Here is a 27467-nt window from a genome sequence, read left to right as displayed (position 1 = left end):
CAACGGGGTCGCTGCGCCTCCGCTTTCCACGCGAGGACCTTCACACAAGCCTGTAATGAAAGAGACGGAGCTTTGTGCCCTAAACGAAAAAAAAATAACAACAAAAAAAACACCAGAACCCGAACCCGACTCATGAATTAAAACAACGAATTGTCTGTGAGGTAATGACCGGGGAATTGTCTGTAGACGGTTGTAAGACAACTGGCGTCGCTCGAGGAAGTTTAATTGAAACAGTTTGTGTGGGATGATCAAGTTTGTGTTCGCCGTTTGCCTCGCTGAGTGAACTTGTAACGTTACAGAGAAAACAAGTAAACAATTCAGATTTCTTACTGTTTAAATTAAAGATAACGGCCATGGTAGAGTAGTGTCGAGTGAACGATATGGAATAAATGTTTCTGGTGTCAAAGAAAGCGGCGGGTTGTGATATTAATAGCTAAATGTGAGTGTTGGCTGTGTGTTTGTTGAATAGTTTGAGGCCTGGAGCTGACGGGTAGGCCAATAGCAGCTCAAGGAGCTCTTTTACTCTCTGAGTCGCTTTTAAACGATGCTTTATTATCCAAGTAGTATTGTTATGTCTGAACGTGCATAATATGAGGAGACCCTTTGCAAGAGAACTTTAAATTCATAGATACTACGTTTTAGAGTAAAAGCGCGGCAGCGGGGCTGATCTCGTTAGCTCTCTGGCTAGTACTACCATTAGCTTCGTGCTCTTTTTCGGGAATTTCCCGCAAACTGTCGTCTGTAGGGTTTTCGTGTCATTGTACGGTTATAGAGGTGTTAGTTACACGCCCAGAGAGCACGAAACAGAAGCGCATATGGTATTTTTGAGTGTTTTTGTAGCGGCGTGGTGGGTTTGTGTGCTGAACTTTAGTGTTGTTGCCTATAGAGGCCAGTAGAGGAGCGTCTGTCTGTCTGGAGAAGGCGGATGATGGAGTTCCCGCAGCAGCCTCAGCAGCAAAGACCCGCGGGGGACGGGAAGATCATCTACCCGCTGGGTGTCAAAGAGATCACTGATAAAATCAGCAACGATGAAGTCGTCAAACGACTCAAGGTAAGAGTGACAAATGCAATCACTGACTGGAATTAATATATTGAGCTTTATAGCAGGTTTAATTAATAGAAGTTACCAATTAATACTTTATTGGAAAACACCAGTGCATGTTTCAGTTATTAATCTATAGTATCATTTATATAATGTTTTAATGTCCCCTTAAGATGATTAATTGGTTGGAATGGATGGCCATGATGTTGTGTCCTGTCTGTTCTGTACTTGATCACAAGCAGTCACACAAATTTCCTGTAACAGGTTAAATGGCATTTGTGAGCCTAGTTTAGTTCTAGTTAATGTACATGTACCAGTAATAGTGCACTAATAATAGTTGCAAAATGCAGCGATAATATATCTATTGCTCAGGCTTTTAGGGCAGTGAACATGGAGGCTAGAGGTTAAATGAGTAGCTCACACAAAACTGAACATTTTCTGAAAATCACTCAGACTTGGGCCATCTAAGCTGATGAGATTAATTCTTTTTCAGAATAGAATTTAGTAAACTAAGCATTACATCACTTGCTTACCAGTGGATCCTCTGCAGTGAATGGGTGCTGTATGAAGGAGAGCATCACAATAATTCACGACACAATTCCAGTCCATCACTTAACATCTTGTGAAGCTAGAAGCGTGTTTGTAATAAACGAACTTATCATTGAGACGTTTTACTTATAAGTGTTGCTTACGGCGAAGTTCCCCATCTTTAATATTGCCTTCTCCAGTGAAAATAAATCATCTTGCCTGAAGCAGGAGTGAAATACACACTGATCAAATGCAGTTTGCTAGCAAAAATAAAGTTCTAAACAAATATGAAAGTGGATTTTGTTTTGAGAGGACAACGGGGGATGTATTTTTTCATGGAAGGAATCATTATTATTATTTTTATAAGCTTTTTAAACTCTTATTTTGACAAGCACCCATTCACTGCAGATGGTCCATTGGTGAACAAGTGATAATGCAAAATTACTCCAAATCTGTTTTGATGAGGGAAAAAAAACTTATCTACATCTTGGATATCCTGAAGCTGACTACATTTAATTAGCTTGATGTTATCATACCTGCAACTTGGAGAGTTAACTTCTGTTAAAAAATCCATTAAACTTGCACTGACAGAGGGAGCAAAACTGTATCTAGTGAATATTAAAATGTTGAGGTGTGCACTTTTGATTTGGGTCAGTAAACAACTAATTTCTTGCTGTCGTTTTCATTGCATAATTGATGTTTGTGTTCTTTCTGTTTGTTTGCATAAAGCCTATGTATTTATGGAAGACAGTGGCACAGAAAGGGTAATATTATGGTAGTACTGTTTAGAAAAGCTTTCAGAACAAAATAACTTTAACGTTTATTTATATTGAAATAATTTGGGGGAATAAATGAAGACGTCAGAAAACATGTTCTGAGAAAAAGGGATGTTCAGCTCAACTTCTCGCATGTTTGATGAGAAACAAAACAGACTAAACTGTGACAAAATCGTTTTTTTTTTTTTTGTGAAGTAGAACTTGCATACATGTTTGAAAAGCCAGAAGTAAACTTTCGGTTCTGTATAGGATGATTATTTTTATTTTACCTTAAAATTATATCGACTTAATTTGATTTTAAAATCGCCTGTTGTAGCACACTGAAAAAGTGTTTCATTCATCCAATTAAAACATTTTAGGGTAATGATTCACATTTATATTTTTATAACTTGAGACAATAGTTATTTATTTTTCATTGGCTTAAGTAAAAAAATATAGATGTGAATCATTACCTTATTTATTTATTTATTTTATTGGATGAATGAAACACTTTGCATCTTTGTTTTATTCGCACCAACATTATTAGATTTTAACTTTTTGGAATAATTTTTATATAGCATATAGGGGTGTAACGGTACGTGTATTCGTACCGGACCGTTTCGGTACAGGGCTTTCGGTACGGTGCACGTGTGCACCGAATGACCGAATGCAATATTTTGTTATATCATCTTAAAACCTCTGTACTTTCCACATCCGCGAGTCCGCTATGGAGTGACGTAAAAATCATCCTCGGAGAGTGTGTGTGCCGAGGCTCTGAGCAGACCACCGCGCAGACAGGTGCGTGTGGTCAGTAGGCTCCAAAAACAACAGCTGCACATGTGCAGGCAGTGTGAAGAAGCCCATTGCTACTCAAACCTGTGCAATCCTTCAATAAAAGAATAATAATTCTGGGCAATTGTTTGTTCACATGTTTGTTGCAGAGCGAACCATCATGGTACGTTTTCGGAAGTATAAATGGTAGAGGTCCGCGTCCGCGCTGGCCGTGTACGCGTCCGGATTGCTCATGCGGAAAGTATAACACAGGCTTTACAATCGCAACTTCTTTGTGCTGTTAGTCCTTTTGAGCAGAATTTCACAAAATTGGTCGGCTCCTGACAGCATCAGGTGTTTTATTTATGGGGAGTAGAATTATTTATTTATTTCAATGAATGTAATCGATTAGATATCATAATATTTAGGCTATAATATTATAAATCAGGTTGTTTTTTATTGGTGACGTAATATGTAAATTATATGAGTGCGGCCCGCGAGACTTGCACTTGGACCACAGTACGGCCGCTGGGAAAAAAGGTTGAGAACCACTGCCCTACACCAACACTGATCTCTAAACCTACCCGTCGTCACTGTAACCAATGAAATCGACTGCAGCGCGGGATTTCCGCTGAACTGGTTTGAATAATAAAAATAAATAAAAAATCACACACCGCGCGCTGTACACCAACATACACGGCATGCTTTAGCCCAGCCTCTCGCTAGCTAGCGTCATGGCCAATGACAGTAAAAGGGTCATGGCCAATGCAGACAAGCCCATAGACAGTATGGACAAGTGATTGTGATATTGGTTTGAGACTGAGAGTATTTTATTTAGTGGAGAACTTTGCAGCAGTATTTTATTTCTTATTCTTTTTTTATTTTATATATTTTTAATTTTATTAAAAAAGTGTTTAGAAAAGTGTAAACAAATTGTTAAAAAAAGTTTATAGTAATAAACAACCTACAGTTTAATGTTTGCATTTCTTTACCTTACTGTACCGAAAATGAACCGAACCGTGACTTTAAAACCGAGGTACGTACCGAATAGGGATGGGACGATAACCGGTTTTATTGATAACCGTGATAAAATGTAATAATTTGTCACGATTAAAGTTCAAAGTGTACGCGCACCGTTCTGAATGCGCACACACCCAACCATCTACTCATGTGAACAGCTTCAGTTGATTGACGAAGACCGTGAACACGGGTGATTCATGTAAGCAAATCCAATATATTGTCTTTCATTTTTATATGCAGGTCTAGTAAAATTTGACCAATCAATTGATCACTTTTGTCATGATTCCATAACATTAATGTTAAACGATTCTGGGCTAACTTAGCGAAGTAACGCCATGTTGGTTATTGCTTACTTAGCTAGAAAGTTTAGCAGCTTCTACAAGGCTCGAAATTGCCAACATTTTTGACTAATGACAAGTCCGATTTGCGAACTAATGACTCCTTTGAACCGATTCACTTTAATGAATGCTTAAATCTGATCTGGGTCGAGTTTCCTGAAAACAATGTATCTTAGCTCTGAAGAGTGCTCTCAATGTGCAAGTTTATAAACGCTCGCCGCAATTCCACGCGCTTTTCCCAAAAACTTTACTTGACATGAACGCGTTCTACGTGCTATTTAAGAGTCGCTGTCCATTCGCGAAATTCGTGCTGAAATATAACCTATGGAATCATATTCTGAACGTTCAACCTAATAATCGTCTTCTGTTGTGAATTAGCAATCCTAGAAGTCTATAATAAAGCACTGACAAAATGGCTGAATAAAAACACAAGAAAAGATACCTTTCAAAAATATAGAGGTAAATAAAGATGTTATTTTTAATAGATGTAAATAGTGTTGTCAAAAGTCCCGGTACTTCGGTACCAAGTCGGTACTAAAAAAATGAAAATGTCACGGTACCAGGTTTCTGTAAGTACCGGTAGTACCGAGGACCCGTTCAAACCCGGTTCTTGACGCATTCAGCGCTATGATTTCCGCGAAGCAGAAAACGAGGACGGAATCTCAAAATCCAGTCATGAAAATGAAACTTACATTTTAATATGGACAGTCATGGAATTTGTCAAAGTTAGCATAAATTTATCAAATCAAATCTCCATATGGACCAGTATCTGTAAATGTTAAGCCACAAAAGTTGTTTGAAATATGAATCCGTGTTCTGCGCGTCTCTGTGCGAATTAATGAATGGCAGAGACGTGCGGGTTTGTTTACTACATAGACTGAAGCGCATGACACTTGCATTGATTTCAGCATCTGAGCTTCAGAGTTCTCTCTCCATCAAGCGATCTGAACTTTTCAGTTCATCTCAATGGACGCACAGCGCACCTGTATTTGATGCTCTGTAAACTCTTTGTGAAGGCGCACGCCTCAACGTCGCTTTACTGATAGCACCGTTTCTCACACATGCAAAGAGAGAGAGAGCGAGAGTCTTACCACGCTGAATCGACACGCTATATGTAAACTATTCTTTGTTGTCTTCTCCTGTCAAAATAATGGAGTTCATTTAGAATTATTCATATTAATTTTCTAACAAGCAGAAGACATACCGGTTTCTCCGGTAGTGGGCGGAGCTAATGCGCAAATGGAAATTTAATTGGCTGGCGCTGATCTATTTCAGCAAATCAGTTTGACCGAACGCAGACAACGTGATTAATATTCATGAACCCAGCAGCTCATCAATTCATAGCGCATTGTATATACATTAGTATGATAGTAGAATTAGTAGTAGTATTATCTTCTAATAATAATTAATATGATCTATTACTATTTTTTTTACAGAAACCCTCATTTACCAAAAATATCTTAAGCATCACCACCAGTCTTAAGTTCAGTTAAAATGACAAATATGCATTCATTAGGCCTAAAAGTTAATTTTTTACATAAAGTCATTGTGCTAGAAATATTACTATTATTTAGTAAAATGTATGTGATACTGCTACTACTGTTGAAAAAATTTATAAAACAATATTTCTTCCATGTTTTAATTTTAATAGCAAATCCCCTTTATTTACCAAAAATAAAATGTGTTTACATTTCATAAATTAAGACAAATTAAATTTGGGTAAAACTTGTGTACTGTTTTTCATCATTATATTACTTGTAGAAAAAGTTTAAACACAATTGTAAATAAGTATAAAGAATGGCATTGGTTTTATTTTTAGTGCTAAAAAGTTTTTTTTTTTAATTAGCATATTTTTGTGTTTTGCTTTGGTACCGAAATTGGTACCGAGAACCGTGGATTTTCACTGGTATCGGTACCGAATACTGAAATTTTGGTACCGTGACAACACTAGATGTAAAGGACACCATAGAAAAAAGAAAAACAAAACATCTAGGAGGAAGAGAAATGCCCGATAAATGGCTAATTTTCGATTTTTTGGATTTCATCCCTATTTTGCCCAGTCTTTGAAGCATATTTCCCACATTACTCCTTTTATGATTTTTTTTTTGTTCAATCATTTAATTTAGATGTGTATTTAAATTTTTCTTCCCTTTTTTAATTATTTAATTTATAAATTAATTTAAACAAAAAACAAGTACAATATTTTTTAATAATTTCTTATTATACTATATAAATTATGTCACTGTGTGCGTGTGGTGGGGGGGGGGGGGTAAGTGCACCGTATAGTTTCCTGCTTTTTTGTCCTTTGTGGATCACACCTATGCATCAGGTGCGTGATTTCACATAGAGCAGCTGTTACTACACAGAGCCGTTGTTAACTGAGAAGATGCGCAAATAAACGCTGAAAATGAACGTGGATTTGCACAGGTTCTCAGTTAACAATGGCTCTGTGTAGTAACAGCTGGTCTATGTGAAATCACTCACCTGATGGAATTTACCGCTGATTAGAGAACCGGCTTTACTGACGAGATGCGCATAACGATCGGCCGATCGTGATCGGAGCACCCCTAGTTTTGCATGTTTTTGCTCAATTTCGGCAACAAAAAATAATCCCAAACACAGCCACAGTGCTGTTTTGCGTCTCTGAGCAACATGAGGGCGTTTCGTTCTGTGAGGAGTGTAAACTTCCGCCCGAGGAGGTAATACCGCAGCTCCAGGACTTCCCACTTGATGGCCAGAGCTTCCTTCTTCCTTTCGGCCGGGGTCAGCTTCCTGCTGATGTATAAGATGGGATGCTCCTCACATTCTTGAACCTGTGACAGGACGGCCCCCAGTCCTGTGTCAGAGGCATCCGTCTGCAGCAGGAAGGGGCAGCTGAAGTCCGGGGCACGCAGGACTGGCTCCGAGGTGAGGGCCAACTTCTTAAACGCCTCCTCCGCTTCAGGTGTCCAGCACACTTTTTCCGGCTGCCCCTTCCTGGTCAGGTCTGTCAGGGGGGCGGCTAAGGAGGAGAAGTTAGGGATGAAACCGCGGTAGTATCCTGTCAACCCCAACTGCCAACCCCAAAATCGCTCGTACCTGGGTCTTTGTGCTGGGTCTGGGTGCAGACCATATCGCTTCGACCTTCTTCTCCTGTGGTCGGATGAGTCCCTGTCTGACTTGGAAACCCAGGTACTTCGCCTCTGTCAAGCCCAGGTGACACTTCCGGGGGTTGGCAGTGAGCCCAGCCCTACGTAGCTCCATCAGCACCCTCCGCAGATGGTCCAGGTGGTCTTCCCAGCGCTCGGAGTGGATGACCACGTCATCCAGGTATGCCGCGGTGTAGGCCTGGTGAGGACGCAGCAAGATGTCCATCATGCGTTGGAACGTGGCTGGGGCCCCGTGTAGGCCGAACGGGAGGGTCCGGTATTGCCAGTGCTCACTGGGGGTACTGAAGGCGGTCTTGGGCTTGGCGGCTTCAGATAGGGGAACCTGCCAGTATCCCTTGGTGAGGTCCAGGGTGGAGATATAGCGGGCCCTTCCCAGGCGATCGAGAAGTTCATCCACCCGAGGCATGGGGTAGCCGTCGAACGCCGAGACCTCGTTCAGGCGGCGGAAGTCATTGCAGAAGTGGAGGGTGCAGTCTGGCTTGGGGACCATGATGATAGGGCTGGACCAAGGGCTGTTCGATGGCTCTATTACCCCTAATTTCAGCATTTGTTGAATTTCCTCTTCAATAGCCTGCCGACGAGCCTCTGGGACACGGTAGGGCCGTTGCCGGACGATGACTCCGGCTGGGGTGTGGATCTCGTGTTGGATCACGTGGGTCCGCCCGGGGGCCGACGAAAACACATCTGGGAACTGACCGACCAGGTGTTGCAGCTCTGTCTTTTTGGCCGCCGACAGTTCCGGGTTGACATCCACTATGTACGGGGTGGCATAGTCCACAATCACCAAGATGTGATCGTGGCCGCGGGCAGACTTAGGCAACGGCCCTAAGAAATCCATCCCGATGTGCTTGAAGGGCACCCCAATGATGGGCAGTGGAATCAGCGGGCTGGGGGGGAGGTTTCTGTGGGGACGTCTTCTGGCAGATTGGGCAAGCCTGGCAGAAAGGTTTGACTTCTGCTTCCAGCCCGGGCCAATGGAAGCGATCCCTAACTCGGTGAGTGGTATTCTCTGGCCCCAGGTGGCCCGTCAGGGGTGCGAGTGAGACAACTCTAGCACCGTTTCCGTCTTCGTCTGGGGTACCACTAATAAAGTTTTTTCTCCCCCCTTCGCTGTGCGACACAGTAGAGTAGGCCATTTTGGACGATGAAGTGCGGGAGAGGATGGGGCCCCGGTTTTAGTTCCTTTTCGTCCACCATGCGCACTTGGGACCAACAATGCTTGAGACAATCATCCTCGTGTTGTTCTTGGGCAAATGAACCTCCTCCATTCACCTGTTGGAACATATCATGGTAGAGGTTAGTTTCAACAACCGGGGCCAGTAGGGCCGGCTGCTGACGGGTTCCTCTTACTGGCCTTTTCTTGGGGCGGCTCCCCTTCATGGTGGTGGGCTGTATGGCGGCCAGTCTCGGCCAAAAAGGAGGGGGACGGGCAGATCCTTCAGCACACCCACTTCAAGGGGCCAGGCGCCCGGGAAAGCAGAGATCGTCACTCTCCAGGTCGGGACATGGCGGGTGTCTCCATGCACGCAGGTGATGGGGCAGGTAGCCTTGGTTTCTCCACGTGGCGTGAGGATGTGAGATTGCACCAAGCTGACCGCGCTGCTGGAGTCAAGGAGGGCTTGTACTGGACGGCCGTTAATTTTCACCTCCACCTCCGGCGCCCCCTTGGGCAGGTCGCGGTGTACGATACAGCCTGCCAACCACGTCCGCGTGTGCGAAGCAGGGTCCACTGTGGGCGAAGCAGGGTCCGCTGTGGGCATCGGTTCGTCCTTTGGGGAGGGAGCCGCCGGCCTAGCTACTGGTCGCAAGGTGCCCTCCGGTGTGCGCCGCTCCTGGACCACTCTCCGGGGAAACAGTCTCAACTGCTCCCCGGTGTCCCGTTGTTGGGCAGCATCCGCCAGTTCCACCGTCTCGACGAGCTTGGTTATAGTGGTAGGGTTCCGCATCCCAACAGCTTGCCGGTGAGTCCGGGGAAGGGCTCGGAGGAATTGGTCCACGACGATGTGCTCTACAACTTCGGCAGCAGTGGGCTCCCCGGCGAGCAACCAATGCCGCACAAGGCGGGACAGTTCGGCCACCTGGGCTCGGGCTGGGAGGCGGAGTTTATTGTCACATTCATGGAAGTGCTGGGCAGCGCAGACCGAGGAGAGCCCCAGCCGGGACAGGATTTCCTTTTTTAGCTCGCCGTAATCGTTTGCCACTTCCGTCGGCAGGGCGAAAAAGGCCCGCTGAGCTTTGCCTGTGAGGAGAGGGGTGACCAACCGCGCCCAGTCATCGCTCTCCCAGCCCTCCTGAGTGGGACACTTTCGCTCGTGGGTCGGGCAGTGGAACGTGTCGAGCGGGTGCCGCCCGCAGCTCGCCGTGTTCCCGCTCAGTCTGGTCCACTCAAGCAGCTAGGTGTTCCGTGATCTGTTGCTGGCGGATGCTGACCTCCGTTAGTCGTTGGAGGATTTCTTCCATTCTGGAGGTTTGGGGAGCAGCGGCTACCTGTCAGAGAAAACACAAAAAAAAACAAGGAGTGTGAGTCGCTGGGGAACCGCAGATTTGTATTCCTTCCACAGTTATGCCCGCATTCTCCACCAGTGCGACTGGGTGGAAGGAATACGCAGGAGCAAACTCAAGTGTAAAGCTCCGGAGGGTGGATTTTATTATAAAGTGAAGGGTTGCGGGGGTGATGGCGGTGATTCGGCGTGCAAAGGTGCTCTCACTCGGGTCCAGGTGCAGGTGAGTCGGTGAAGTGCTCGTGGCAAGGTCTCCCGGTCACAGGCTGCTTTCTGGAAGGCAGAGAGAGGAGAGTCAGTGTGCTAGCTCGTGGAGAGGCTTCTTCCCCTTTTCCTGAGTGCCCGCTGTTTATATGAGGCCCGGCTGATGAGAGGCAGGTGCGGGTGATCAGCCCGTGATGAGCCTCGAGCCGGTGCTCCTCGTGAATTACCAGGGCGAAGCTGATGTGGAATCGGGACGCTCGTCACAATTTAACTGCTATTGTTGGGTTAATAACTTAGTACTCAGAAGCTAGATTGTTAACTGTCTTTATTAAATGAACTGATAATGAACAGAAAATAAGTCGGGCTGGCACCGCTTGGCACAACTGCTGTTGTTCTGTAGCATATGCAGCAAAAATATCTAAGAAAAATTGGCGGTTTATTCTCAAACTAATCAGCGAGCTTGAATAGTGGAATCATAGTTATAGTTTACTGTTTATTTTTTCTTAATTCTATATATGAAATGATGTTATGACTTAGACATTTTTACATTTATGAACAATATTATTAATTTTAATATTAATCGGCGGCCCACCTGCAATACCATCGGCGGCCCACAGGTTGAAAACCACTGAAATAGTGTAAATAGGCCTACATCTAAATGCCTCTTCAGATGCAGCTTCTGTGTTTCCTCTGCATTACAAAGATGAATTTTGTTGATACTGATATCATTTGTTGGGTAACAGCCCAAATGTCTTATTCTAATTAATGGATTAAATGTAAGAATTTGACTCAAAAGATTATGCACACTTTTAGAAGGAAAAAAAATGCTTTATAAAGGTAAAAATGTCTGTAAAATGTAAAAGTCAATTTAAACTTATTGGAACAGAATAATTTCTATCACGGCTGTGAACTGACCAGTACACAGAATATGAAGGATATTAAAAACAAGTTTTACACACACACCAGTACGTAGAGACACGGAATTTGCCAAGTTTTGAATGAATTAATCAAAAATAGGTCATTGCACTTACATCAAATCACGATATAGACTAATATGTGTAAATATTAAGCTGAAAAAGTCTATTAAAATATGAATCCTGCATGTTCTGCGTGTTTGTCTCAATGAATGGCGAAGAAGCGCCGCTTTGTTTATTACACACGGAAGCGCGTGACGCTCACAGTGATTTCAGCGCCTGCCGTCTCAATAAATGAATATGTAAACACATGAACAACATCTCCAGAACTGCTCTGAGAGTCACTTCATGAGCATTTGACCGTTTGATTTGAGTAAAAGTAACGTCATATCACATACACAGAACTGTAAAGGTACGTCAACCTGTCAAAATAAAAGTCTGGTTTAATTTAAAGACAAGTGTTTGCCAGAAATGTTCAACAGAATGTACATAGCCTACTACTTCTAAAAAAAAAATCTAAAATTTTTTTTAAGGTTTAATCACACAACATTTCTTTCATGTTTTATATTTAATAATAAATCCCCTTTGTTTACCAAAAAATTAAGTTTGCTTAATTTTCAATAATTAAAAGATAAATTAAATTAATGTTTTATGCCTTCATTTGATAACCAGAAAAATGCTAATACACACCTAAATTTCAGAGGGGGAAAAACATTTCATAAGGCTATTTTAAGAAACAAATCGATTATTCATTTAAATAATTATACATGCTAAAACACAGAATAAGGTAACAATAAAAACATATGGTGAATAAAAAATAAAACATTTCATAGGTCCCTAAACATAATTTTTGTAAAAAAAAAATTTATAAATTGATGTGAAAATGTATACGTTTTATGATTTTAATTAATTAGGCATGCTTTTTGATTAATACAACTTAATTTAACCATGACAAAGGAGTGGAGAAAAATTAAAATAGAAAAAAAATGGAATCCAGAAAAATTAACGGAAAAAACGGAATTTGGAAAAAATAAAACGGAATTTGGGAAAAAATAAAACTGATTTCATAGGGCCCTACTTATGTCATGCTTGAGCTTTAGTTAGACTGAAACTTGAAAGTTAAGTTTCACGGCATGGGCTAAATGCAATGTTTAGGTATTTTTATTACTATTATTTTGATATATGCTTTAGTTTTATTTTGTACCTTTTTAACTTTTAAGTAATGTGAAATAAATTTTTTAATTTTTTTATTACTATTTTATTTATTTGTAGTTGCCTTTTGAATGTAATTCGGAAGTTAAATGCTTCAAATGGGTTTAGTTTTAACTGTAATAATGTATGCAATTTCATCAGTAAAGGCGGGCGTACATTGTTCGATTTTTGCTGTCGTACGAGTTTGCATTTTTTTCAATCGTGTGGAAATCATGTATGCTCGTATGGTCGCAGCTCGTATCATGTGCGATGAAGTACAAGGCGAGCGGAGTGCCGTACGAGCACTTCCTGACCTCCCGATCATTTTTAAACATGTCTAAAGAGTTTGTGAGCTGTCTGTTTGAATTTGAGACGTGTGCGATTGAATGAGCTGATTTGTTGATCTATCTAAAGTTGACCAATCACGAACTAGGAAAAAGACTATCCAGCAATGACATTTGTTTAAAAATATCTAAAAACGACGTTACTATATGCACAAACTTGTGTGACACACTATGGTTATATACTTTACCATATCTTCCACGACCACTTCAAAGCATGATCACACAGATACACTTATCTCAAGCTGTTTTTGAAGAACAGAAAGTCCATGCTTTTCTCTGCTCTTCAGCCAAACAGTTTGCCATGCCCTTTTTTCCTTTTCTTTTTTATTCTTTTGGAAGCCATTGCTGGCACAAAAAAAAGCAATCTCTTCCTCTGACTCCATGTTTTTGGCGTGGAACTTTGTGTGATTGCTTCGGAAATTGGCACGTCGTTAAATCGTGTCTTATATCACCTCGTCAGTATGATTTTCAGATAAACTTACTCGTGACGTGTGCATGGACATACGATCTTCCGACCATCAGAATTCGCACCGTATACGCCCACCTTAAAATATTACTTTTTCTAAAAAGGGAACAAAATATATATATATATTTTTTAAGAGACCAGTCTTATTTTATCTTGTATATCTATTATTTCTCTTTGATAAAGAAAATACTTTTTATCCAATTGCTCGATTAATCAATGGGATAATCAGTAGAATACCAGATTACTAAAATAATCAATAGCTACAGCCCTACTTGACACTGCTGTAAGATAAAATGGCCATAATCTAAGTGATAACAAAAAAGTTTAAAAATTTTTTGAAATGTCACCCAATTATGTAAAATGTCATACACTCAAAGGATGTCATAACAACAAAAGTCATGAAGAAAAAGTTTCAATATCTTGCCTTTGCTTTCATTTCGAACCATCTTGAAAAGGACATACAAAAAATACAAAATAAACAAATGATTTACAAGTTTAACATGTGTTTATCATAGAAGATAATATAATTAGTGCTTTTGAAATAGGAAATGGAGGCGGGTCCAGATTGAATTCCCTCTGAGTCCAAACTTTGAGTAGCACTGTTGTAAACTGTCTCTAAAATGTTTTGCAGTCCTACATTTCAACTTGTGTGTCATATATTGTTTCTTAATTTGTTTTGTGTTGTTACACACAACCATTATGGCAGTGCTGAATAGACGGATTTGTTTTCAACAAATCAGGCCAATAAATATGCCCTTTCAGCTAACATGTTGTTCACTTTTTGTGGAAAATAACATTGTGATCTCATAGAGAGGCCATCCTTCTTGTGAACAAAACATGAATTAGGTCAGCCCATCCCCAAAAATATCCAGTGGTGATGAAAATAAATGGGCAATCAGATTGAAATATAGTGCCACATGTTGTTGTTTCTCTCATAAGTACTTGATTAATTAAAAAACTGTGGGCTCTTTGCAGCAATCAGTTTATACACTTTCCAGAGATTCTGTCACTCTAGCTTTCTGTAGTATTCACTTATTAAATGTGTAAAAATTAGGGAGGGTATCAAAGTCCTTTGGAGGAAAATGGACTGACTGCTGGCCTTCCCAAGAACGGTCTGTCTGCAGACTTGCACTTGCACTCTGAGACTTGCACTCTCAGACACTTGTGCTTCCGCTAGCGACGTCACTTGCAGTCTTTATTTATTTATTTATTTTTTCTATTTATTAATAACTTTTTGTTTGAATCTCTCAACATTTTACAACAGTAGTCAGGTGTTGAAGACAAGAAAAAATAAACTAAATTACAATGTCACTTGCAATCGCTACTTGCACTCTCCACTACCTGTGACGTCACTTGCAATCAATACAAATCGTGCATGTTGCCAATGGAGACAAGACGCTGTGATGGTGATTAAACGATTAAAACTAAATTAGTAGGCCTACTACTATAATGTACAGGGTCCTGCAAGAAAAAGACAAGACTGGCAAATCCGTGGCCACAGAACAGCAGAATATGAACGCAATGCACAAAGTCTTTCGTTAAGCGTTTTCCTCCTGTAGAAAAAAACAAACACTTAATATGGCATAATGTATTAGGATACGTTAAGTTCAATTAAAAGACCAAATTCGATATATGGTTATTATTTAATGTACTACAAGGCAAACAGATGGCTATGAACACAATGCGAACGCTTAATGTGGCCTAATAACAGACTAAGATGATAAAGACAATTCAGTAGGCCTAGCCTATATGTCTTGTTGTTGACTCAACGTATATACAGACTAGGGCTGGGCGATATACAAAAAAAAATGATATCTCGATATATATCTCGATATGTTTGCATTTGCATTTAAATAATAAAAAATAAAACATGATTTTCTTTTGCCCATTAAAAAAAAAAAAAAAAAAAAACTATTTAGATTAAACAGCTAATTTAAGCAGTTAAAAAAATCTAGACCAAGAGAGCACTTACTGCTTTTTATTAAATGAATACATGTAGGCCTATATGTAACGGAAGGAGTGCAAATTAAGTAACAGTTACAGAAAGTGCATTCTGACAACTTTTTAGTGCATGCAATTCACAATTTAAACTATGCAACTGGGATAAGTATTTTATTTTAATTTTTTGAACAAGTTTTTAAGCTAAGAACACAAGTCTGTCAACTGTCTGTGGTTTTAAGAGTAGCTCTGTGGCATGAAACTATGTTCCTACTGACACTAAAAACCCTCTTAGATGGGGAGCTAGTTGCTAAAGCACATAGCTATTTCTTATATATAAATATATATAAATGAATACCAAAGACTTTTGCATTCTCTCTGTCTATATTATGGAAACTGGTAAACATATCAGTGAAATTCCCCAATAGTAATTCCAAATGGCCATAGCCTATGTTTCTCTATTCAAACATCAGCGGTCGAGTAAGTGCATTTATTTTGCGATCACAAATGCAAACAATACAGTTGAGATCTCATGACAGAACACAGACCGGCTGAACGACGCTTTCATTAGATCGCTCAATTCCAGCTCGATAGTGTTTTCAGATTATCGGCGGCGGCTCTTCCGCAATGAGGAGTGAGCACGTGCGCATGGTTGCCAGATTGCTTAAAATAAGCAAACACCAGGCAGAAAATGTATCCTTGTAACAGTGGAGCTCTGATTCGGAGATTTAAACTCTTGTTATCTGGCAACCGCTATCATTAAAGCTCTCGTAGTAGAGGGGCGTAGAGCAGTCAGCAGTTACAGGTTCCTTTTTTGGACATTCGGCGCGTTCTTTTGGGAAAGTATGCTTGCATTTGAAATATTCGATATTCCCGATATATTCAAATTGTACATCGTCGTCAAAATTATTCCGATATTATCGCTAATATTCGATATATCGCCCAGCCCTAATACAGACCAGCAAATATGAACGTGCATTATGAAATGCACTAAGTGATTTTAAAAGGATCAACTCCGTACAGGCAAGCAGACGAGTACAGAACGCAGTGCGTTAAATTGTACATTAAACGTTTTCCTCCTATAGAAAATCATTATAAATAAAACACATAATGTAGCTTAATGGACAAAGACAGTGATATAAACGAGTTGTAGACAGTTTATTCTATATGGAAAAATGCTTAACGCGAAACTTCATTTATTCACCCCCACAGCTTCTTGTCTCCATTGGCAACAAGCACGATTTGTGTCGATTGCAAGTGTCACAGTTAACGGAGAGTGCAAGTAGCGATTGCCACTTACATTGTAATTTAGTTTATTTTTTCTTGTCTTCGCCACCTGGCTACTGTTATAAAATGTTCGGAAATTCAAACAAAAAGTAAAAAAAAAAATCAATAAAAAATAAAGACTGCAAGTGATGTCACTAGCGGAAGTGCAAGTGTCTGAGAGTGCAAGTCTGAGAATGCAAGTGCAAGTCTGCAGCCAGACCCTCTTGGGCCTTCCTGCTTTTGCCAGTGTGCTGTTTTGTCTGAGTCTGAAGCTCAACTGCTTTCCTTGAGCTTACAGCACAGGCTGCCCTTCCCCCCGCTTTACCAAACATACTCAGCTCTCTCTTTCTCTCACACACAGGCGCCAGAGAGAGGTAGAAACTAGAGTACTTAATTTCTCCTGGGTCCTAGAAATATAAGTGTTAAGTGCTTGTGAAAAATTAGATCTTTCTTTCTTTTCTTTTAAATGCCATGCCAGCTTCTAAGGCTATATTTATTCATGGCGAGAATAAAGTGCAATCAATCAAAGGAAGACTAGAAAAGATATTTAAAATTTATTTCTTCTAGAAATCACTTGATTAAAAACTTTTTCAAAAGAATCAACAGAATAAAAAAGGTTTCTCACAGGGGCAGATGTAATACAATCTAGAAGGATATCTTTATTGAACAATGAACTCTGACAAGATGAACATTTCGGAGGATTTTCTCCCTAGAGTAAAAACTGTGGAATTTTTGAATGTCCTATTCTGCATCTTGTATAGACGGTTTCATCGGGTGCACGCGCCTTGACCTAAGTTAACTTCCGGTCTGTGTTCTGTATATCAGTCTGGCTGCGGTGCCTTCTACAAACGCAGTTAAAGTCAAGGTGATGAGCAGACTGAAGTTGAGCTCAGGTGGTTGTGCTGCGGGATGTGTTTCCCATACATTTATTTTTGGAGATTCACCACAATTTTAAAACTGATCGATTTTCAAAAATGCTTCGTTGAATAAACATGACTAACGTTATGTACTGCACGTTTAATAATAATAATTCCTTACATTTATGTTTAAATATCAAAACTAGGCACAGGTGTTTTTATATCGCTGTATTTCTGAAGGAAGACTTGCATGTTGTATGTCTGCAGCGTGTGAGCCATAGACTGTATAAAAACATGGACGTAGTGTCCGTGACGTCACCCGTAGACTCCTGAAGTGTGTTTTTGAAGCCTAAAGTGTGTAGAGCGGGCCGTCGCCATCTTGGCAGCGCGTCACCGCGCGACTCTCCCGGACAATCAAAAATGGGCAAAAAGGCGGGAGCTAGTTGCTGAAGCCACACCCACTTAGCACAACGGCAGTGTCAGCAGCGGCAATCCACCTGTCACTCAAGTGGCTACGCCCTTAATTATGCAGAACTTTAAGTCTTAATATAATTTAAACGGATGAGTTATAAAAAAATTCACCCCCCTCACAGTTGTCACGAAGGGCAAAATTAGCTATTTAGACCAAAATCATTTTTTGAACCAGGCTGTAAAAATGTTTCTTCCTGCTGTAAAGTTGGGCATTTTAACATGGGGAGTCTATGGGACTGACTCCCTTTTGCAGCCAGCCTCAAGCGGCCAGTCGATGAATTGCAGTTTTAGTCACTTCCTTATTGGCCTCACGAGAGAGAGCGGGAGGTTGGCGCTCGGTGTGAGCGTACCAGCTCTGCTTCGTTTACAACTGTTACTGGGGAAACCTCTATTTCTCGCGCTTTATGTCTATGCTTTAAAACAGCGGTTCACAAACTTTTTTTCCTGTGCACCACCTTCTATGTCCCAACCGGGTTGGCGCACCCCCAATCCCCACTTAAATAAAAAACGCAACAAAGCTGTCTTTTATCGCCATATAAAGAGTCATGTTTAATCATGCGCAAATAACCAGAACACGCATGACAATAAAAACATCAACAAAGTTTCAATATAATGCAACAAAGCTACGCACAAACTTCCACTTTTAAAAGGACGAGTGACAGACACAGGCTCAGTAACAGAAAGCACGGTTATTTTCAGCTGCGTAAAAGAAACATTGCCACGATTTCAAATGCGTCCCACCATGCTGAACACAATTAATTGTTGTTGTTTTTTTCAGTTTTACAATTTTTTTTTTTACATTTAAACATTTACTTATAAGCTATAGCCTAATGTTTTTTATTTCTTATGTTAAATTATTTTGTGTTTCATATATTATTTATACTCACATAACATTACACATTTAACGAACACATACAAGCGTGCACATTGGCAGAATTCAATTCAAATAGCCATCAACAGCCATTAGTTCGGTAAAATTGAGCATCAGAATGGACAAATTTGTTTTTAAGGGAGAAAAAAAAGAAATGTGAAAAAGGCCAGCGAATGAACATGTAGAAAAAATGATAGTCGCAGTATCAGCAGTGAAGGAGAGTGCTGGATTTTTGGTTTGCCCCGCAACTTACTTGAAGAAGTTCAGGCAAATGGGAACACCGTATATTACGTAGCAATCATCCTTAATTGAAGAAATGTGGCAAAACATCTCTGGAGAGAACCTCATATTATTAAATTCGAATGTGCTTTCCATATTTGGATCAACATAGGCTACATTTGTGAACGCACATTTTCTGCAATGTCGCGTCAAGTCATGCTCCCGTGCGCGTCCTGCATCTTAAGCCTATGTTAAACTTTCCGCGCCGGCGGGGAGTCCGCTAGGTAGGCATGACGTAAACATCGTCATGGGAGAGTGTGTGCGGAGGCTCTGAGAGGACGAACGCGTACCTCCCATTTTTTATGACCGCGCGGACAGGTGCGCGTGGTCAGTAGGCTTCAAAAGCACTATTGCACATGTGGAGGCAGTGTGAAGAAGCCCATTGCTACTCGAACCTGTGCAATCCACTTGCACTTGGACTTGGACCATAGTGCGGCCCAGTGGGAAAAAAGGTTGAGAACCACTATAACACAACGGTTATGGAAATTAGAACGACAGTACATTGAATTAAATTGCAATGAAGTTACAAATGATCCACATCATTAAAGAGAATAAGTTCCAAAATAGATAAAATAAATAAAAACGAGGATCAATCTGAAACTTTTCAAGTGCGACAATAAAATTAGCCTACACACGATCCACAACATAATTAAGTTGCAAAGAGCATAGGCTCAAACTTAAAATAAAATAAAAGAGTATGCATCTGGAACTTTTCAAGTGGAGCGGAAAAGTCGCTCAGCCATGACCAAAAGATACACGGACCCCCCTCTCCTCCTGACTAACAACTTTATCATAAGATGTCCGACTTGACAGTTTCTCTGATTTCAGCCAGTTAAGCATATTTATAATATATATTATGGAATGAATGAAACAAGTTGGCACGCATATAGCCTAGCCTGCAGTACATAAAAGAACAGTTCGTTTCCATCGAAAACTAAAAAATTATAGTTTTCTATTTAAAATTAAAGCGATTATAAAGGAAATGTTTACTGTGCATGTTTTTTATTGTATGGAAAAATCCCACTTAAAAAAAACAGACCGCCATTACATTTTTCCTCTCGCGCACCCCCTGGTGGCAGCGCACCACACTTTGGGAATCCCTGCTTTAAAACATCTCCTGCTGGCAAAGAATGAATTTGCATTTTCATTAAGTCCACCTGATCCACGCAGCAAACATATTTTGTTTGTTATCAAAAAATATCTACTCTAGAGGGACTTGGCTGTTGTTATTGATTCTATTTGGAAGTCTACCGGAAGTTAAGTTAGGTCCACAAAAGCGCGCATGCGCAGTAACGTTTGTTTATATTGTTGCCGTTGAAACCGTCTATAGATGACTTGATTCCAACAATTCTCAAAACAAGAGATTGTTTTTTCCTCACATCAGGATTTATTTCATGCAACTTATTATTTAGACATTGATCCCATTCTGATTGCCATTTATTTCTAATGTATTCATTTATCGTTTGTTTTAAGTCTGTAAAAGGTATAGAACACTTTACTAATTCTGTGGATAGTGCTCCTCCTTTTGCTTGTGAATCCACCTGCTGTGTTGTACGTGGAAAAAAATTAGATCTACATAAAAGTTTGCATGCATGCAAATATTCAGTGGTCATCTCAATTAAACATAGCACTCTTCATGCAGATTAGTCTTAATTATTTACCTCTAGCAAAGTATGACCATTGCTTTTTTGAAGAGGTAAATCCAATCAACGGCAGATGTAGTCCCCTCTGCCCCCCCCCCCCCCACTTTTCTTTTTTTTATCCTTTTTTGATAATTCAATTTAATATGCATCACAATAATGGAGAACAGAACTGGCACCGTTTCCATTTCATTGTGATTTTAACAAAAATGTTACCGTCCATACCACACCTGCAATGGTCAAATCAATGTTATCTTTGTCAATCATTAGTTATTCCAAATTTCCTTTTTTCTATTATTCCTTTATTTTAGTAATGGACTTGAAATTACCATTGTGTTTTCTGGCCAAGCATTTTACATTTTCTTTTTTCTGTTTGCAAGACTTTTATTGTAGTGGACCTGAACAACACATTTCTTGATCAAAGGTTTCTATAATCAATTCATTCCAGCTCTGCTCCTCATAAGACATTTTGAGCTATCTTGGAGTGAGAAAGGAGACACTCTGACTTTAAAAAATATGGCTGTTTCTCAATATGCGTTCTTTAGCGATCTTGCATCCTTGTGTTTTCGCTATACGTCATCATTAACCGTCGCAGTTCAATTCCAATTCTCAAGAACGCAATTACAGAGGACGTATGTAAGTGCCCGGATGTGTTCTTGATATCAAGGATGCATCGAGTGCAGACTTGAGAGAATCAAACCGTTAGAAATCAAAGAAGCGGGCGGCCGGTGTACAGAAGTCTGCAAGCTTTAAACTCGCTCTCGCAAATACTTGATGGCTCTTGAAAGTTGACATTTATCGTTTTGTTTTGCTTAATTTTAATAAAGTTATAAGACCTGGAGAAAGGTCTTATACACGGAAAACTTTCCCTCACATCCAAAAACGCAGTTATCTGGAGACATTCTCGAACAAATCCTATGCAGCGCTTTCGACGATCTCCCGAGGAAGCGCGTTGATGTGTGCATCTCGCTCTCCTCTGGTCAATGTGTGTGTGTGGGCACGCTTTTTTTGGGAGAAATGCTCATATAAGGACTTTCGTTCTCGTCTACATCATTAGATACACGATCGAAAAAACCTGCCGAAACTTGTACCAACCCGGAATTAAGATTTTCAGCACAGAAATTCTCAGTCATTCTTCTAAATTATTTTTTAAAACTTTGGCAATGTTTAGCATGAGAATCCATCTCTTTAACACTGTGAACAACTCTGAATACATAAAAACACCATTGTACCCCCCCCCCTTTAAAATGAATCTTAATATGGAAATAGTTAAATATATAACGTTAACGCTGTAAAATAAAGCGTTATACAATTATATGTAAATAATATCTATAATAGTATAAAATGTTTTAATAACTTTACAAACAAATGTCATTAATTTATTTTATATTTATTGTTCATTGGCCGCTGCTTATGCTGTGTCTATGCGGTAAGTTAAGCAAGTATGCAGCACATCTCAATACTCATAAGGGTGCATTCTGTGTTCTCGCGTCCTTCCAAGGAAGCTTGGCAAGACCGGTCTCCTCGAGAACACAAGTCCGTTCTTTGCATTCTTGGAATTGAGAAACAGCCTATGTTTCTTACTACTGGATAAATCACAGCTCCATCTCCGTTTCCACTTCCACATACATAATCTGGAGCAGATAAGCATTGTGAACAGATAAGCATTGTGATACAAACAGTGAAGCATGATATACTATATATCGGCATACTTCATACACCCATCAGCCAGTCACTTTTGAGGATTTTATAATAACTATTTCAAAGTAATAAAGTAATTAGATTTCTTAAAGTAATTACATTAATTTGTTGCCATGTTAAAGGTTTGTATGTGCAGACAATAAAGTTAAAACCAAGGGAGACAATAATTATAAAAAAAGTCAACTTGATCCAATTCGTCTTGCAGCACAAAGCACCATAAAGATCCTTGAACACTGAGTTCACGGAAATTGGGGGTCTTCTTTTTAATATGTGATTCTAGTATCGCTAGCAGATCATCAAACTGAGCAATTGACATCCTGAAGTAAACTTTTAATCACCCTTGAAAATCCCGCAGCTCCTTATCTAAGTGGAATAGAGTGGATGCCAGGCAGCTTTGCTGTGGCAAAGTTATGCATTTTAAAATGAAAATGCATTGGAGTTAAACTTAGCCTAAAGCTTGTAGAGTTTGTGCTGATGAAATGGAGGAAAGAGTGGTGTTTTACTGCTGCCTGCCACTGCCACTGTCTTGTTCTCTCCCTCATGTCTGCCACTGCAACGGTGTGTGATGATTTGGTAGCAATTCATATGTCTGCAAAATGCAGTAAAAGTGTTTGTGTGCTTAACTTATTTTGTTAACAATAACTATAATAATGTAATGTTCTTACCTTAAAATAATAAGGTAGATAGATGCATTCCCTTCACTTCATTGATGCAGATTTATTGATTGTTAATGTAATGCTGTGGCTATTAAAGGGTACATAACATACACCGTTTCACCTAATCTCATGTCAATCTTGAGTACCTATAGAGTAGTACTGCATTCTTTATATATCCAAAAAGTATTTAGTTTTATCATATTTATAAAAGAAAAATACAGCTTTCCGATTCTTTCCGGAAAAAGCCAAGCTCCAGGAGGCTTGCCGTGAGCGGAGCTATAATACTTGATGTTTCGTGTTGTTTCCATTAACATATATTCACTTATGTGCTGATTTCCAAAAAAATACAGAAATCTGAATCAATTGTACTTACATGAATGGGGTCTTTTATCACAGGGACGGCTCCATGTTTTAATAGCAAACGATGTGCACATCCAGCGTCGACCTGAGCCTTGTTTATAAAACATTCATCACTTAAACACTTCACATTTTATCACATTAGACCCCCCCCCCTTTAACGTAAAAAAAGTTGTTGCTGGAATTAGTTAATGGTGGTTATGTCTTAAAGGACTTCTGTATAAAAAAAATTTAAAAAAGCAGCCTTTTTTTTTTTTTTTTTTTTAAACTTGTTAGGTTTTATAGTAAGAAGCAGATGGATATAAAAGCAGGTAGATTGTGTCTAAAGTTTACAGAATGATTAAATATTTTGAGATATTTTACTCAGTGCATTAAGGCCCCGATATACTTCAAACGTAGTTCATTTTCATTCTTCATGGCAAAAATAAGTTAAAAAAGTCTGAGCGACGGTATACTGTTAACAAACTGTTAACAAAAAAAAATGCGGATCAAAGAAGGTGGAGTTTCAGAACACACCCACTGATCGCAATGGACCAGTGGAAGCACAAATGTGTTTTTAGGAGCCAAAGCGAACTCCCCCAGAAAGTTTGCTTTGGTGAGCTGTTTCGAACTCAAAATGAACTTCGTTTTAGCCTGATTTTGTTCGAAATGTGGTCATATCAGTTCGATTTTCTATTTCGTTTGAAGTATACTGTGGCTTTAAATGATGCCTTTCTGTCTAATAGCTGGTGGTCAAGACATATATGGACATGGATCAAGACTCAGAGGAGGAAAAGCAGCAGTACTTGGCTTTGGCTCTTCACTTGGCCTCTGAGTTTTTCCTGCGAAACCCCAACAAGGATGTACGGTTACTTGTGGCCTGCTGTCTTGCTGACATTTTCAGAATTTATGCTCCAGAGGCCCCATACACCTCGCATGACAAGCTCAAGGTATGCCAAAAGATAAACTTCACACGCATGACTTTGATAAACTGACCTCTTTCTTATGGCTCACACTAAAAATGTATGATTAAAAACTGATCTCACACTTGCACCTCATGTCAAGCTGTCTTTTTCCCCATCCTACACACAATACCATCAACCATTATGAAACAAAAGAGAATTGAGATTAGCTTTACAGTTAAAAAATTTAATATCTTTTTATCTTCTATCTAGGAAATTTTTCTCTTCATTACACGGCAGTTGAAGGGTTTAGAGGATACCAAGAGCCCTCAGTTCAACAGATATTTTTACTTACTAGAGGTGAGCTTTTCTTTGCTATGTTTTTACAAATAACTGGTTGATTATATGTGCATGTTTTAAATGTACTTTCAGGCTTGTGGGGTTATAAGCCACACAGCAGCAATATTTACCCGTTTGTTTTTCATTTAAGATTAAGCATGTAGTTTAATTGTCATAACTAATATGTTAAACTTTAATTTGCACAGAACCTGGCATGGGTGAAGTCCTACAACATCTGTTTTGAATTGGAGGACTGTAATGAGATTTTCATCCAACTCTTCAAAACCCTCTTTTCTGTCATCAAGTCAGTTTAATTTTAAGTGAGTTTAATCGTGTCTTCTGTTACGCAACTGTACTCTTTTTGATCAAGACTTTTCCCTCTTCCAGTAATAGCCATAATCAGAAGGTGCAGATGCACATGTTGGACCTGATGAGTTCCATCATCATGGAGGGAGATGGAGTGACGCAGGAGCTGCTGGACACAATCCTCATCAACCTCATCCCTGCTCACAAAGTAGGCAAACTTATTATCTTATTTCTTCCCAATCTCATTTCCAGTCCAGTCTCAGATGGCTAACCAGTGTGTGGTTGTACCTGTTTCTGTGCTTTAGAACTTGAATAAGCAGGCATATGACCTGGCCAAGACTCTTCTGAAGAGAACGGTTCAGACCATCGAAACCTGCATTGCCTCAGTGAGTCACAAAAACATAAGTTTGTCCTTTCAGAATTTAGTACATTTAAATGACGTAATGAGTTCAATTCTTTTTAAGAAGACAAAATGATACAACAGATGTTGTATTGACTTCCTTCTCTAATCCCTTTCTTCTCTTTCTCTGTAGTTCTTTAATCAGGTTTTGGTGATGGGAAAGTCCTCCGTGAGTGATCTGTCTGAGCATGTATTTGACCTCATTCAGGAGCTCTTTGCAATCGACCCTTTGCTCCTTGTCTCGGTGATGCCACAACTTGAGTTCAAATTGAAGGTGACTTAATGCACATACATTTATTTGTGCTTCAGCTCGCATACAAACACTTTAATTCCAAGACTAATATTTTTCTGTTGTCTGTGTAGAGTAATGATGGAGAGGAGAGGTTGGCTGTTGTGAAACTGTTGGCTAAACTCTTTGGTGTAAAAGACTCTGAACTGGCCACTCAGAATCGCCCACTTTGGCAGTGCTTTCTGGGAAGGTGAGAGATTCCTACCATTGGAAAAACTGTCCTGAAAGACAAGTTTTGAAAATGTATAATTTGAGGTTTATTGAATTCTGATTTTCTTTTTATTTCCTCTCAAAGATTCAATGACATCCATGTTCCTGTGAGACTGGAGTGTGTAAAGTTTGCTAGCCACTGCCTGATGAACCACCCAGACCTTGCCATGGATCTTACTGGTGTGTTCAGGATTAATGTGATGTCTACTGATTTTTTTTTTCTCCATTAAGCATTGCTTGACTTGTAAACATCTTGTGTAACTCTGTCACTTCAGAGTTTCTGAAGGTGAGGTCACATGACCCAGAAGAGGCAATCAGGCACGATGTCATTGTGACCATCATCAACGCAGGGAAGAAAGATCTGAACCTGGTGAATGATCAACTGTTGGGGTTTGTCAGAGAGAGGATGTTGGACAAGAGGGTGAGAAAGATGCAAAGCTTACCCTAAAGTCTTCTGAGCTCAATGGCATGATTTTTTTTTCTTTCTGTTATGTAGATTGCAATATGAAAAAAGTACTGTATTGTCTTGAAAGAAAGAACGAATCATTCTAGAAAGATTAGGATGATTTTTTTTAGCGGTGGACCTGCATGGAGCATAAATAATTTACTTTAGAGTTAAAAAGTATTTTTTCAATTTATTTTTGTTCGCGCACCATTCTTCATGGCTGAACAAACTCTAGCCTCTTTCAGTAATGAAGTGAACAAAAACAAATCTTCAAGTCTACACTTCCCACAATTTTTCACATTTTCAATATCGCTATAAAAAATATATGTATTTTTTTGTAATTGTGAAATAAAAAATATTAAGCAAAGGGACTATTAAACTGTACAAATATACAACTGTAAATGTACAGTGCAACAGTTTGCATATTAATTTCTTTTGAAACGTTAAACCATCAAAACATCCAAATGGTTGTTAATTTGCTGTTTTGCCAGCAGATGTGTGCTGCAGGTTTCAGAGTGAGACTCCACTGCAGCTTTATGCAGAAACACTCATGTAGCTCTCTCATTCGGCACAAATCCAAATATCTCTTTATCAGTGCTGTCAAACAATTAATCGCATCCAAAATAAAGGTTTTTGTTTACATATGTGTGTGTACTTGTATATTTATGTATATATAAATATACACCCATACAGTATACATTCTGAACATATTTTGATTTATTTACATGTATATATTTATATTCATATAATTTATATTATATATAAATATATTTCATATAAAAACATATATTGTTCTTTAATATATACATGCATGTGTGTGTATTTATATATAATACACATAATAAATATACACAGTACCAAAGTCTCTTTAAGACAAGTCATGTCACTGCAGCCATCTTTGAAATGGGGAAACATCAAATTCTCTAAAACTGTTCACTTAGCTTACGATTAAATTTCATATTTGAAATCACCAAAGAAATCTAACAACAGCTGTGTCATAAATGTTGTTTCTTTTGCTCAAATAGTGTTATAAAAAGCTTATTTTTCAGGCTAGATCAGCCAGTCCGTATGCGCAGTCCTAGGCGTGTGTCTGTGTTTACCGATTAGCAATTGGCTCTTTCTTTCAGAAGGTGGGGCTTCCTGCAATTAAGTGGTCATATTGAGCGTTGCATTATTCCCCGTCCAGAACTACACGAGTGACACATCCTGGGTATTCTATAGTCTTTGACCGTACACAACCATATGTTATGGAATCAAAATCCTTTATTTTGGATGTGATCAATCGTGATTTATTGTTTGACAGCACTAGTTTCTATGTTTGCAATGTAGCCTAGCTTT

At 39.5% G+C, this 27467-nt stretch overlaps 1 protein-coding gene across 3 annotated transcripts in view; it reads left to right on the top strand.

The window, feature by feature from the left end:
• LOC132143609 (sister chromatid cohesion protein PDS5 homolog A) overlaps positions 1-27467 on the top strand; it is a 45649-nt gene continuing 18182 nt past the window's right edge. For 2 of the 3 annotated variants that reach the window (XM_059553985.1, XM_059553983.1), the window contains exons 1-11: positions 1-161; positions 887-1051; positions 23985-24188; positions 24414-24500; positions 24686-24783; positions 24867-24993; positions 25091-25171; positions 25319-25459; positions 25549-25664; positions 25770-25864; positions 25960-26105. In XM_059553985.1, coding sequence (XP_059409968.1) covers positions 926-1051; positions 23985-24188; positions 24414-24500; positions 24686-24783; positions 24867-24993; positions 25091-25171; positions 25319-25459; positions 25549-25664; positions 25770-25864; positions 25960-26105 — 1221 coding nt within the window. In that variant the 5' untranslated portion in view covers positions 1-161; positions 887-925. Of the gene's footprint in view, positions 162-189; positions 309-886; positions 1052-23984; positions 24189-24413; positions 24501-24685; positions 24784-24866; positions 24994-25090; positions 25172-25318; positions 25460-25548; positions 25665-25769; positions 25865-25959; positions 26106-27467 lie in introns of those variants that run through there. The other variant, XM_059553984.1, reaches the window with a different exon arrangement.

The sequence above is a fragment of the Carassius carassius genome, chromosome 7 (genome assembly GCF_963082965.1).
Source record: "Carassius carassius chromosome 7, fCarCar2.1, whole genome shotgun sequence".
Lineage (NCBI taxonomy): Eukaryota > Metazoa > Chordata > Actinopteri > Cypriniformes > Cyprinidae > Carassius > Carassius carassius.
This window is presented reverse-complemented; position numbering and strand designations above follow the sequence as displayed.